At 52.8% G+C, this 14,094-nt stretch overlaps 1 protein-coding gene across 1 annotated transcript in view; it reads left to right on the top strand.

Moving 5' to 3' along the window:
- Nucleotides 1–14,094, top strand: part of zfyve9a (zinc finger, FYVE domain containing 9a) — an 83,559-nt gene that overhangs the window by 32,770 nt on the left and 36,695 nt on the right. The window contains exons 6-7 of the mRNA XM_039003288.1: nt 6,393–6,569; nt 8,295–8,458. Of these exons, the coding sequence (XP_038859216.1) occupies nt 6,393–6,569; nt 8,295–8,458 (341 nt within the window). The remainder of the gene's footprint in view (nt 1–6,392; nt 6,570–8,294; nt 8,459–14,094) is intronic.

Genomic DNA, 14,094 nt, shown 5'->3' with positions numbered 1-14,094 from the left:
GGGCCCCTAGAGCTCGCTAGATCAACCCGGGCCCCTAGAGCTCGCTAGATCAACCCGGGCCCCTAGATCAACCCGGTCCCCTAGATCAACCCGGTCCCCTAGAGCTCCCTAGATCAACCTGGTCCCCTAGATCAACCTGGTCCCCTAGATCAACCTGGTCCCCTAGATCAACCTGGTCCCCTAGATCAACCTGGTCCCCTAGATCAACCCGGTCCCCTAGAGCTCCCTAGATCAACCTGGTCCCCTAGATCAACCTGGTCCCCTAGATCTCCCTAGATCAACCTGGTCCCCTAGATCTCCCTAGATCAACCTGGTCCCCTAGATCAACCCGGTCCCCTAGAGCTCCCTAGATCAACCTGGTCCCCTAGATCAACCCGGTCCCCTAGAGCTCCCTAGATCAACCCGGTCCCCTAGAGCTCCCTGGATCAACCTGGTCCCCTAGATCAACCTGGTCCCCTAGAGCTCCCTAGATCAACCTGGTCCCCTAGAGCTCCCTAGATCAACCTGGTCCCCTAGAGCTCCCTAGATCAACCCGGTCCCCTAGAGCTCCCTGGTCCCCTAGATCAACCTGGTCCCCTAGAGCTCCCTAGATCAACCTGGTCCCCTAGATCAACCTGGTCCCCTAGATCAACCCGGTCCCCTAGAGCTCCCTAGATCAACCCGGTCCCCTAGAGCTCCCTAGATCAACCTGGTCCCCTAGAGCTCCCTAGATCAACCCGGTCCCCTAGAGCTCCCTAGATCAAGCCGGTCCCCTAGAGCTCCCTAGATCAACCCGGTCCCCTAGAGCTCCCTAGATCAACCCGGTCCCCTAGAGCTCTCTAGATCAACCCGGTCCCCTAGATCAACTCGGTCCCCTAGATCAACCCGGTCCCCTAGATCAACCCGGTCCCCTAGATCAACCCGGTCCCCTAGATCAACCCGGTCCCCTAGATCAACCCGGTCCCCTAGATCAACCCGGTCCCCTAGATCAACCCGGTCCCCTAGATCAACCCGGTCCCCTAGATCAACCCGGTCCCCTAGATCAACCCGGTCCCCTAGATCAACCCGGTCCCCTAGAGCTCCCTAGATCAACCCGGTCCCCTAGAGCTCCCTAGATCAACCCGGTCCCCTAGAGCTCCCTAGATCAACCCGGTCCCCTAGAGCTCCCTAGATCAACCCGGTCCCCTAGAGCTCCCTAGATCAACCCGGTCCCCTAGAGCTCCCTAGATCAACCTGGTCCCCTAGAGCTCCCTAGATCAACCTGGTCCCCTAGAGCTCCCTAGATCAACCTGGTCCCCTAGAGCTCCCTAGATCAACCTGGTCCCCTAGAGCTCCCTAGATCAACCTGGTCCCCTAGAGCTCCCTAGATCAACCCGGTCCCCTAGAGCTCCCTAGATCAACCCGGTCCCCTAGAGCTCCCTAGATCAACCCGGTCCCCTGGATCAACCCGGTCCCCTAGAGCTCCCTGGATCAACCCGGTCCCCTAGAGCTCCCTAGATCAACCCGGTCCCCTAGAGCTCCCTAGATCAACCCGGTCCCCTAGAGCTCCCTAGATCAACCCGGTCCCCTAGAGCTCCCTAGATCAAGCCGGTCCCCTAGAGCTCCCTAGATCAACCCGGTCCCCTAGATCAACCCGGTCCCCTAGATCAACCCGGTCCCCTAGATCAACCCGGTCCCCTAGAGCTCCCTAGATCAACCCGGTCCCCTAGAGCTCCCTAGATCAACCCGGTCCCCTAGAGCTCCCTAGATCAACCTGGTCCCCTAGAGCTCCCTGGATCAACCTGGATCAACCTGGTCCCCTAGATCAACCTGGCTCCCTAGATCAACCTGGTCCCCTAGAGCTCCCTAGATCAACCCGGTCCCCTAGAGCTCCCTGGTCCCCTAGAGCTCCCTAGATCAACCTGGTCCCCTAGATCAACCTGGTCCCCTAGATCAACCTGGTCCCCTAGAGCTCCCTAGATCAACCTGGTCCTCTAGAGCTCCCTGGATCAACCTGGTCCCCTAGATCAACCTGGTCCCCTAGAGCTCCCTAGATCAACCTGGTCCCCTAGAGCTCCCTAGATCAACCCGGTCCCCTAGAGCTCCCTGGTCCCCTAGATAAACCTGGTCCCCTAGAGCTCCCTAGATCAACCTGGTCCCCTAGAGCTCCCTGGATCAACCTGGTCCCCTAGAGCTCCCTGGATCAACCTGGTCCCCTAGAGCTCCCTAGATCAACCCGGTCCCTTAGATCAACCTGGTCCCCTAGAGCTCCCTAGATCAACTGGTCCCCTAGATCAACCTGGTCCCCTAGATCAACCTGGTCCCCTAGAGCTCCCTGGATCAACCTGGTCCTCTAGAGCTCCCTGGATCAACCTGGTCCCCTAGATCAACCTGGGCCCCTAGAGCTCCCTAGATCAACCTGGGCCCCTAGAGCTCCCTAGATCAACCTGGGCCCCTAGAGCTCCCTAGATCAACCTGGGCCCCTAGAGCTCCCTAGATCAACCTGGGCCCCTAGAGCTCCCTAGATCAACCTGGGCCCCTAGAGCTCCCTAGATCAACCTGGGCCCCTAGAGCTCGCTAGATCAACCCGGGCCCCTAGAGCTCGCTAGATCAACCCGGGCCCCTAGAGCTCCCTAGATCAACCCGGTCCCCTAGATCAACCCGGTCCCCTAGATCAACCCGGTCCCCTAGAGCTCCCTAGATCAACCTGGTCCCCTAGATCAACCTGGTCCCCTAGATCAACCTGGTCCCCTAGATCAACCTGGTCCCCTAGATCAACCTGGTCCCCTAGATCAACCCGGTCCCCTAGAGCTCCCTAGATCAACCTGGTCCCCTAGATCAACCTGGTCCCCTAGATCTCCCTAGATCAACCTGGTCCCCTAGATCAACCTGGTCCCCTAGATCAACCTGGTCCCCTAGATCAACCCGGTCCCCTAGAGCTCCCTAGATCAACCTGGTCCCCTAGATCAACCCGGTCCCCTAGAGCTCCCTAGATCAACCCGGTCCCCTAGAGCTCCCTGGATCAACCTGGTCCCCTAGATCAACCTGGTCCCCTAGAGCTCCCTAGATCAACCTGGTCCCCTAGAGCTCCCTAGATCAACCTGGTCCCCTAGAGCTCCCTAGATCAACCCGGTCCCCTAGAGCTCCCTGGTACCCTAGATCAACCTGGTCCCCTAGAGCTCCCTAGATCAACCTGGTCCCCTAGATCAACCTGGTCCCCTAGATCAACCTGGTCCCCTAGAGCTCCCTAGATCAACCCGGTCCCCTAGAGCTCCCTAGATCAACCCGGTCCCCTAGAGCTCCCTAGATCAACCCGGTCCCCTAGAGCTCCCTAGATCAAGCCGGTCCCCTAGAGCTCCCTAGATCAAGCCGGTCCCCTAGAGCTCTCTAGATCAACCCGGTCCCCTAGATCAACCCGGTCCCCTAGATCAACCCGGTCCCCTAGATCAACCCGGTCCCCTAGATCAACCCGGTCCCCTAGATCAACCCGGTCCCCTAGATCAACCCGGTTCCCTAGATCAACCCGGTCCCCTAGATCAACCCGGTCCCCTAGATCAACCCGGTCCCCTAGATCAACCCGGTCCCCTAGATCAACCCGGTCCCCTAGAGCTCCCTAGATCAACCCGGTCCCCTAGAGCTCCCTAGATCAACCCGGTCCCCTAGAGCTCCCTAGATCAACCTGGTCCCCTAGAGCTCCCTAGATCAACCTGGTCCCCTAGAGCTCCCTAGATCAACCTGGTCCCCTAGAGCTCCCTAGATCAACCTGGTCCCCTAGAGCTCCCTAGATCAACCTGGTCCCCTAGAGCTCCCTAGATCAACCTGGTCCCCTAGAGCTCCCTAGATCAACCCGGTCCCCTAGAGCTCCCTAGATCAACCCGGTCCCCTAGAGCTCCCTAGATCAACCCGGTCCCCTAGATCTCCCTAGATCAACCTGGTCCCCTAGATCAACCTGGTCCCCTAGAGCTCCCTGGATCAACCTGGTCCCCTAGAGCTCCCTAGATCAACCCGGTCCCCTAGAGCTCCCTAGATCAACCTGGTCCCCTAGAGCTCCCTAGATCAACCTGGTCCCCTAGAGCTCCCTAGATCAAGCCGGTCCCCTAGAGCTCCCTAGATCAACCCGGTCCCCTAGAGCTCTCTAGATCAACCCGGTCCCCTAGATCAACCCGGTCCCCTAGATCAACCCGGTCCCCTAGATCAACCCGGTCCCCTAGATCAACCCGGTCCCCTAGATCAACCCGGTCCCCTAGAGCTCCCTAGATCAACCCGGTCCCCTAGAGCTCCCTAGATCAACCTGGTCCCCTAGAGCTCCCTGGATCAACCTGGTCACCTAGAGCTCCCTGGATCAACCTGGATCAACCTGGTCCCCTAGATCAACCTGGCTCCCTAGATCAACCTGGTCCCCTAGAGCTCCCTAGATCAACCCGGTCCCCTAGAGCTCCCTGGTCCCCTAGAGCTCCCTAGATCAACCTGGTCCCCTAGATCAACCTGGTCCCCTAGATCAACCTGGTCCCCTAGAGCTCCCTAGATCAACCCGGTCCCCTAGAGCTCCCTGGTCCCCTAGATCAACCTGGTCCCCTAGATCAACCTGGTCCCCTAGATCAACCCTGTCCCCTATAGCTCCCTAGATCAACCTGGTCCCCTAGATCAACCTGGTCCCCTAGATCAACCTGGTCCCCTAGATCAACCTGGTCCCCTAGATCAACCTGGTCCCCTAGATCAACCCGGTCCCCTAGAGCTCCCTAGATCAACCTGGTCCCCTAGATCAACCCGGTCCCCTAGAGCTCCCTAGATCAACCCGGTCCCCTAGAGCTCCCTGGATCAACCTGGTCCCCTAGATCAACCTGGTCCCCTAGAGCTCCCTAGATCAACCCGGTCCCCTAGAGCTCCCTGGTCCCCTAGAGCTCCCTAGATCAACCTGGTCCCCTAGATCAACCCGGTCCCCTAGAGCTCCCTAGATCAACCCGGTCCCCTAGATCAACCCGGTCCCCTAGATCAACCCGGTCCCCTAGATCAACCTGATCCCCTAGAGCTCCCTAGATCAACCCGGTCCCCTAGATCAACCCGGTCCCCTAGATCAACCTGGTCCCCTAGAGCTCCCTAGATCAACCCGGTCCCCTAGATCAACCTGGTCCCCTAGAGCTCCCCAGATCAACCCGGTCCCCTAGAGCTCCCTAGATCAACCCGGTCCCCTAGAGCTCCCTAGATCAACCCGGTCCCCTAGATCAACCCGGTCCCCTAGATCAACCCGGTCCCCTAGATCAACCCGGTCCCCTAGATCAACCCGGTCCCCTAGATCAACCCGGTCCCCTAGATCAACCTGGTCCCCTAGAGCTCCCTAGATCAACCCTGTCCCCTAGAGCTCCCTAGATCAACCCGGTCCCCTAGAGCTCCCTAGATCAACCCGGTCCCCTAGAGCTCCCTAGATCAACCCGGTCCCCTAGATCTCCCTAGATCATCCCGGTCCCCTAGAGCTCCCTAGATCATCCCGGTCCCCTAGATCAACCCGGTCCCCTAGATCTCCCTAGATCAACCTGGTCCCCTAGAGCTCCCTAGATCAACCCGGTCCCCTAGATCTCCCTAGATCATCCCGGTCCCCTAGATCAACCTGGTCCCCTAGAGCTCCCTAGATCAACCTGGTCCCCTAGATCAACCTGGTCCCCTAGAGCTCCCTAGATCAACCCGGTCCCCTAGATCAACCTGATCCCCTAGATCAACCTGGTCCCCTAGATCTCCCTAGATCAACCTGGTCCCCTAGAGCTCCCTAGATCAACCCGGTCCCCTAGATCAACCTGGTCCCCTAGATCAACCCGGTCCCCTAGATCAACCTGGTCCCCTAGATCAACCCGGTCCCCTAGATCAACCCGGTCCCCTAGATCAACCTGGTCCCCTAGAGCTCCCTAGATCAACCCGGTCCCCTAGAGCTCCCTAGATCAACCCGGTCCCCTAGATCAACCCGGTCCCCTAGATCAACCCGGTCCCCTAGATCAACCCGGTCCCCTAGAGCTCCCTAGATCAACCCGGTCCCCTAGATCAACCCGGTCCCCTAGATCAACCTGGTCCCCTAGATCAACCCGGTCCCCTAGAGCTCCCTAGATCAACCCGGTCCCCTAGATCAACCCGGTCCCCTAGAGCTCCCTAGATCAACCTGGTCCCCTAGAGCTCCCTAGATCAACCCGGTCCCCTAGATCAACCCGGTCCCCTAGATCAACCCGGTCCCCTAGATCAACCTGGTTGATCTGAATCTCAAATATATTTTGATTTATTTAAAAAAAAAATTGGGGGGGTTACTGCATGATTCCATATGTGTTTTGTCATAGTTTTGATGTCTTCACTATTATTCTACAATGTAGATGAATAGGTGTCTGAACTTTTGACTGGTACTGTGTGTCTCAATCCTATACCTCTTCCTTTATCATGTTTCTCTCTTCCCTCAGCTCATTCGAGGGAGGGTATGTGTGACGGGTCTAACCAGAGTCCTAACCCCAACAACCCAGCAGAGTACTGCAGTACCATCCCACCTCTGCAGCAGGTTCAAGCCTCAGGGGCGCTGGCCTCCCTTCCCCCCACTGTCATGGTCCCTGTGGCAGTCCCCAAAACACCCAGCTCAGAGGGTAACCATCTCCCATACGCCCACCTGTGGTATACCATCTCCCATACGCCCACATGTGGTATACCATCTCCCATACACCCACATGTGGTATACCATCTCCCATACACCCACCTGTGGTATACCATCTCCCATACACCCACCTGTGGTATACCATCTCCCATACACCCACCTGTGGTATACCATCTCCCATACACCCACCTGTGGTATACCATCTCCCATACACCCACCTGTGGTATACCATCTCCCATACACCCACCTGTGGTATACCATCTCCCATACACCCACCTGTGGTATACCATCTCCCATACACCCACCTGTGGTATACCATCTCCCGTACGCCCACCTGTGGTGTACCATCTCCCGTACGCCCACCTGTGGTATACCATCTCCCATACACCCACCTGCGGTATACCATCTCCCATACACCCACCTGTGGTATACCATCTCTCATACACCCACCTGTGGTATACCATCTCCCGTACGCCCACCTGTGGTGTACCATCTCCCGTACGCCCACCTGTGGTGTACCATCTCCCGTACGCCCACCTGTGGTGTACCATCTCCCGTACGCCCACCTGTGGTGTACCATCTCCCGTACACCCACCTGTGGTATACCATCTCCCATACACCCACCTGCGGTATACCATCTCCCATACACCCACCTGCGGTATACCATCTCCCATACACCCACCTGTGGTATACCATCTCCCGTACGCCCACCTGTGGTATACCATCTCCCGTACACCCACCTGTGGTGTACCATCTCCCATACGCCCACCTGTGGTATACCATCTCCCGTACACCCACCTGTGGTATACCATCTCTCGTACGCCCACCTGTGGTATACCATCTCTCATACGCCCACCTGTGGTGTACCATCTCCCATACGCCCACCTGTGGTATACCATCTCCCGTACGCCCACCTGTGGTGTACCATCTCCCGTACGCCCACCTGTGGTGTACCATCTCCCGTACGCCCACCTGTGGTATACCATCTCCCATACACCCACCTGTGGTATACCATCTCCCGTACGCCCACCTGTGGTATACCATCTCCCGTACACCCACCTGTGGTATACCATCTCCCATACGCCCACCTGTGGTATACCATCTCTCGTACGCCCACCTGTGGTATACCATCTCCCATACGCCCACCTGTGGTGTACCATCTCTCATACGCCCACCTGTGGTGTACCATCTCTCATACGCCCACCTGTGGTGTACCATCTCCCGTACGCCCACCTGCGGTATACCATCTCCCATACGCCCACCTGTGGTATACCATCTCTCATACGCCCACCTGTGGTGTACCATCTCCCATACGCCCACCTGTGGTATACCATCTCTCATACGCCCACCTGTGGTGTACCATCTCCCATACGCCCACCTGTGGTGTACCATCTCTCATACGCCCACCTGTGGTGTACCATCTCTCATACGCCCACCTGTGGTGTACCATCTCCCGTACGCCCACCTGCGGTATACCATCTCTCATACGCCCACCTGTGGTGTACCATCTCCCGTACACCCACCTGTGGTGTACCATCTCCCATACGCCCACCTGTGGTGTACCATCTCCCGTACGCCCACCTGTGGTATACCATCTCCCGTACGCCCACCGGTGTTAACTTTTTAATCTCACCATCTCTAGTTTTTACTCAGGTTTCTTCCTCTTTGTTTCTGTGTTTTAAGTATTTACCAACAGTGTCCTGTCTGTGCGTCACAGGGTCTCTCGCGCGGGAGCAGAGGAGGGTGTGCTTTGCAGACGGGATCCTACCCAATGGGGAAGTAGCGGAATCCCCCAAGCCCCCTGCTACCAGCCCCGCTCCCTCGCGTCCATTGGCCGTCTCGCAGTGTTCCAACAAATCCTCCACTGCTGATTCATCAGAGGTACGGTCTGCACCACAGGTCAAAAAGTATTTCTTTTACTGTTTGTTGAAGAGGAAAATTAGCAAAAGTCTAGTATTTCCAGTTTAGAATTGATATTCTGAGGTGAGCTGGGTTAGGATTAGGAGGGAACCCACAGCAGGGCAAATTGTCACTGGATTGACCTTAGCCAAGAGAGATGCTTGTAACCCTGTGCTAAAATAAACGGCTGCGTTGGTGTGTCTGCGCGAAGCTCCCATAATGAAGGGGCTGTGCCCTCACACTTCAAGGTGGCACCCTATGCCGGTTGGACTTAAATTTATATATATATATTTTTCTAACTAGGCACGTCAGTTAACCTCTCTTGGGTACGTGAGACGTTAGCGTCCCACTTCTTCAACAGCCAGTGAAACTCCTGGGCGCCAAATTCAAATACAGAAATACTCATTATAAAAATTCAGAAAACAAAACATATTTTACATAGGTTTAAAGATTAACTTCTTGTGAATCCAACCACGGTGTCAGATTTAAAAAAAAAAATGCTTTATGGCGAAAGCATACCTTACGATTATTTGAACATAGCCCACTAGACAAATCATTACAAACAGTAACCAGCCAAGTAGAAGTTACACAAGTCAGAAATAGAGAAAATTAATTCCTTACCTTTGATGATCTTCATATGGTTGCACTCAGCAGACATTAATTTACTCAATAAATGTTTATTTTGTTCGATAAAGTCTCTTTATATCCAAAAACCTACGTTTTGTTCGCGTTTTCTTCAGTAATCCACAGGCTCAAACGCAGTCAAACAGGAAGACAAAAAAATCCAAATTGTATCCGTAAAGTTCATCAAACGATGTTTATATTCAATCCTCAGGTTGTTTTTAGCCTAAATAATCAATAATATTTCAACCGGACAATAACGCCAATTTTAAAAGGTAAACAAGAAAGGCACTCTCTCGGTCTCGCGCATGAAAAAGCTCCGTGACACTTTAGGGTCCACTCATTCAGACTGCTCTTACTTCCTCATTTTTCAGAATACAAGCCTGAAACAATTTCTAAAGACTGTTGACATCTAGTGGAAGGCATAGAAACTGCAATTTGAGTCCTAAATCAATGGATACTGTAATGGCATTGAATAGAAAACTACGAAACCAACAAAAAAAACACTTCCTGAATGGATTTTTCTCAGGTTTTCGCCTGCCAAATCAGTTCTGTTATACTCACAGACACTATTTTAACAGTTTTGGAAACTTTAGAGTTTTCTATCCAAATCTACCAGTTATATGCATATCATATCTTCTGAGAAGCAGGCAGTTTAATTTGGGCATGCATTTCATCCAAAATTCAGAATGCTACCCCCTACCCTAGAAGTTAAGAACAAATTCTTATTTATAATGATGGTCTAGGAACAGTGGGTTAACTGCAGAATGGCAGAATGACAGATTTTGTCTTTGTCCACTCAGGGATTCGATCTAGCAACCATTTGGTTACTGGCCCTACGCTCTAACCACTAGGCTACCTGCCACCCCAAGATATCCCTGTTTTTAGAATTTAACTAATCATGATCTGTTGTTTTACGTAGGACCACACCAGACCTTCTGTTTACAGCCAGGCCTTCCGGGATAAGCTAGCTAGCTAGCTAGCACAAACCTTTGGAGTTCGGACATTGTTTGCTGCTAGCATCATGGGGCAAATTAAATCACACATTTTCAAAACGTTACAATGAAATAAAAGATCCCAGAAATTTTCCATATGCACAAAAAGCTTATTTCACAAATTTTTCATCCCTGTAAGTGAGCATTTCTCCTTTGAAAAATAATCCATCCACCTGACATGTGTGACATATTAAGAAGCATGATCATTACACAGGTGCACCTTGTGCCGGGGACAATAAAATGCCACTAAAATGTACAGTTTTGTCAACAATGCCATATGTGTCTCAAGTTGAGGGAGCGCGCAATTGGTATGCTGATTGCAGGAATGTCCAGCAGAGCTGTTGCCAGAGAATTTAATATTCATTTCTCTACCATAAGCCTCCTCAAATGTCATTTTAGAGAATTTGGCAGTACGTCCAACCGGCCTCACAACCGCAGACCATGTATAACCACGCCAGCCCAGGACCTCCACATCCAGCTTCTTCACCTGCGGGATCGTCTGAGACCAGCCACCTGGACAGCTGATGAAACTGTGGGTTTGCGCAACGGAAGAATTTTTGTGTTTCTGCACAAACTGTCAGAATCGTCTCAGGGAAGCTCATCTGAGTGCTCGTCGTCCTCACCAGGGTCTTGACCTGACTGCAGTTCAGAGTCGTAACCGACTTCAGTGGGCAAATGCTCACCTTCGATGGCCACTGGCATGCTGGAGATGTGTCCTCTTCACAGATGAATCCCAATTTCAACTGTGTATGACAACGTGTGTATGAGCGGTTTGCTGATGTCAACGTTGTGAACGAGTGCCCCATGGTGGGGCCTAATGAATTGATGTCAATTGACTGATTTCCTTATTTGAACTGTAACTCTGTAAAATATTTGAAATTGTTGCATTTATTTTTGTTCAGTGTATCTAAATACAAACTAAAATATACGTATTTAGCCTTTTGTTTATGCATAAATTAGTTCAGGAATAAAATGTGGCTTAATATATCACAGAAGTTACATGGACTGTGTAGAAACGTGTTTTTAAAAATAAAATGTTTTATGTAAAGTTTCTAAATGTTTTCGTCACAAGATATATTTTTGTTTATTATATTGACCTGATTTCTGAGAATGACTTCCTCTGTCCGTCATACATACAACATCTGTAAGGTCCCTCAGTCAAGTATTGAATTCCAAGCACAGATTCAACTACAAAGACCTGGGTGCTTTTCAAAAAGCTTCAACATTTCATATTTTTGTCAGTGTATGTGAAAGTCCTACTAAACAGTCTCTGATGCTCGTCAGAAGTTTGCAAGCCCCGACACAATCATGGAGTGCAAAGGGAAACCCAGCCGCGAGCTTCCCAGTGACGCAAACCTACCAAACGAGCTAAATGCCTTCTATGCATGCTTCAAGGCAAACAACTTTGAACAGGTCAACATTCACAAGGCCACAGGGCCAGACGGATTACCAGGACGTGTACTCGGAGAATGCACTGACGAACTGGCAAGTGTCTTCACTGTCATTTTCTACCTCCCTGAGCCAGTCTGTAGTACCTACGTTTCAAGCAGACCACCATAGTCCCTGTGCCCAAGAACGCCAAGGTAACCTGACTACCCCCCCCTCTGTAGCCATGAAATGCTTTGAAAGGCTGGTCATGGCTCACATCAACACCATTATCCCAGAAACCACGGACTCACTCCAATTCACATACCACACCAACAGATCTACAGACGACGCAAACTCCACACTGCCCTTTCCCACCTGGACAAAAGGAACACCTATGTGAGAATGCTGTTCATTGACTACACTAGTGCCCTCCAAGCTCATCACTAAACGAAGGTCTCTGGGACGAAACACCTCCCTCTCCAACTGGATCCTGGACTTCCTGATGGACCGCCGCCAGGTGGTAAGAGTAGGCAACAACTCATCCGCCACGCTGATCCTCAACACTGGAGCCCCTCAGGGGTGCGTGCCTAGTCCCCTCCTGTACTCCCTGTTCACCCATGACTGAGTGGAAAAACACAACTCCAACACCATCAAGTTTGCTGACGACACAACAGTGGTAGGCTTGACCACCGACGACGATGATACAGCCTATAGGGAGGAGTTCAAAAACCTGCCAATGTGGTGCCAGGACAACAACCTCTCCCTTAACGTGATCAAGACAAAGGAGATGATTGTGGACTGCAGGAAAAGGACCCAGCACGCCCCCATTCTCATCAACGGGGCTGTAGTGGAGCAGGTTGAGAGCTTCAAGTTCCTTGGTGTCCACATCACCAGCAAACTCTCATGGTCCAAACACACCAAGACAGTCGTGAAGAGGGCACGACAAAGCCTATTTCCCCTCAGGAGGCTGAAAAGATTTGGCATGTGTCCTCAAAAGGTTCTTCAGCTGCACCATCGAGAACACCCTGACTGGTTAGATCACCACCTGGTATGGCAACTGCTTGGCATCTGACCACAAGGCCCTACAGAGGGTACCGCCCAGTACATCACTGGTGCCGAGCTCCATGCCATCCAGGACCTCTATACCAGGCGGTGTCCTCTACTCAAAGTCCTAGACTGTTCTCTCTGCTACTGCACGACAAGCTGTACCGGACCACCAAGTCTGGGACCAAAAGGCTCCTTAACAGCTTCTACCCCACCCCCCAAGCCATTAGACTGCTGAACAGCTTCTACCCCCCCACCACCCCCCCCCCCCCAAGCCATTAGACTGCTGAACAGCTTCTACCCCCCCCAAGCCATTAGACTGCTGAACAGCTTCTACCCCCCCCCCCCCCCAAGCCATTAGACTGCTGAACAGCTTCTACCCCCCACCCCCCCCAAGCCATTAGACTGCTGAACAGCTTCTACCCCCCCCCCCCCCAAGCCATTAGACTGCTGAACAGCTTCTACCCCCCCCCCCCCCCCCAGCCATCAGACTGCTGAACAGCTTCTATCCCCCCCCCCCACACACATTCATATTCCTTTTACGCTGCTGCTACTCTCTGTTTATTATCTATGCATAGACACTTTACCTCTACCTACATGTATATATTACCTCAACTAACCTGTACCCCTCCACATTGACTCTGTACCGGTACCTCCCTGTATATAGTCTCCACATTGACTCTGTACCGGTACCCCCTGTATATAGCCTCCACATTGACTCTGTACCGGTACCCCCTGTATATAGCCTCCACATTGACTCTGTACCGGTACCTCCTGTATATAGCCTCCACATTGACTCAGTACCGGTACCCCCTGTATATAGCCTCCACATTGACTCAGTACCGGTACCCCCTGTATATAGCCTCCACATTGACTCTGTACCGGTACCCCCTGTATATAGCCTCCACATTGACTCTGTACCGGTACCCCCTGTATATAACCTCCACATTGACTCTGTACGTACCGGTACCCCCTGTATATAACCTCCACATTGACTCTGTACGTACCGGTACCCCCTGTATATAACCTCCACATTGACTCTGTACGTACCGGTACCCCCTGTATATAGCCTCCACATTGACTCTGTACGTACCGGTACCCCCTGTATATAGCCTCCACATTGACTCTGTACGTACCGGTACCCCCTGTATATAGCCTCCACATTGACTCTGTACGTACCGGTACCCCCTGTATATAGCCTCCACATTGACTCTGTACCGGTATCCCCTGTATATAGCCTCCACATTGACTCTGTACCGTAACACCCTGTATATAGCCTCCACATTGACTCTGTACCGGTACCCCCTGTATATAGCCTCCACATTGACTCTGTACCGGTACCCCCTGTATATAGCCTCCACATTGACTCTGTACGTACCGGTACCCCCTGTATATAGCCTCCACATTGACTCTGTACCGGTACCCCCTGTATATAGCCTCCACATTGACTCTGTACCGGTACCCCCTGTATATAGCCTCCACATTGACTCTGTACCGTAACACCCTGTATATAGCCTCCACATTGACTCTGTACCGGTACCTCCTGTATATAGCCTCCACATTGACTCTGTACCGTAACACCCTGTATAT

This window comes from Salvelinus namaycush, chromosome 11 (genome assembly GCF_016432855.1).
Source record: "Salvelinus namaycush isolate Seneca chromosome 11, SaNama_1.0, whole genome shotgun sequence".
NCBI classification, from domain to species: domain Eukaryota; kingdom Metazoa; phylum Chordata; class Actinopteri; order Salmoniformes; family Salmonidae; genus Salvelinus; species Salvelinus namaycush.
The sequence above is the reverse complement of the archived record's forward strand: the minus strand, read 5'-3'. Positions and strand labels throughout refer to the sequence as shown.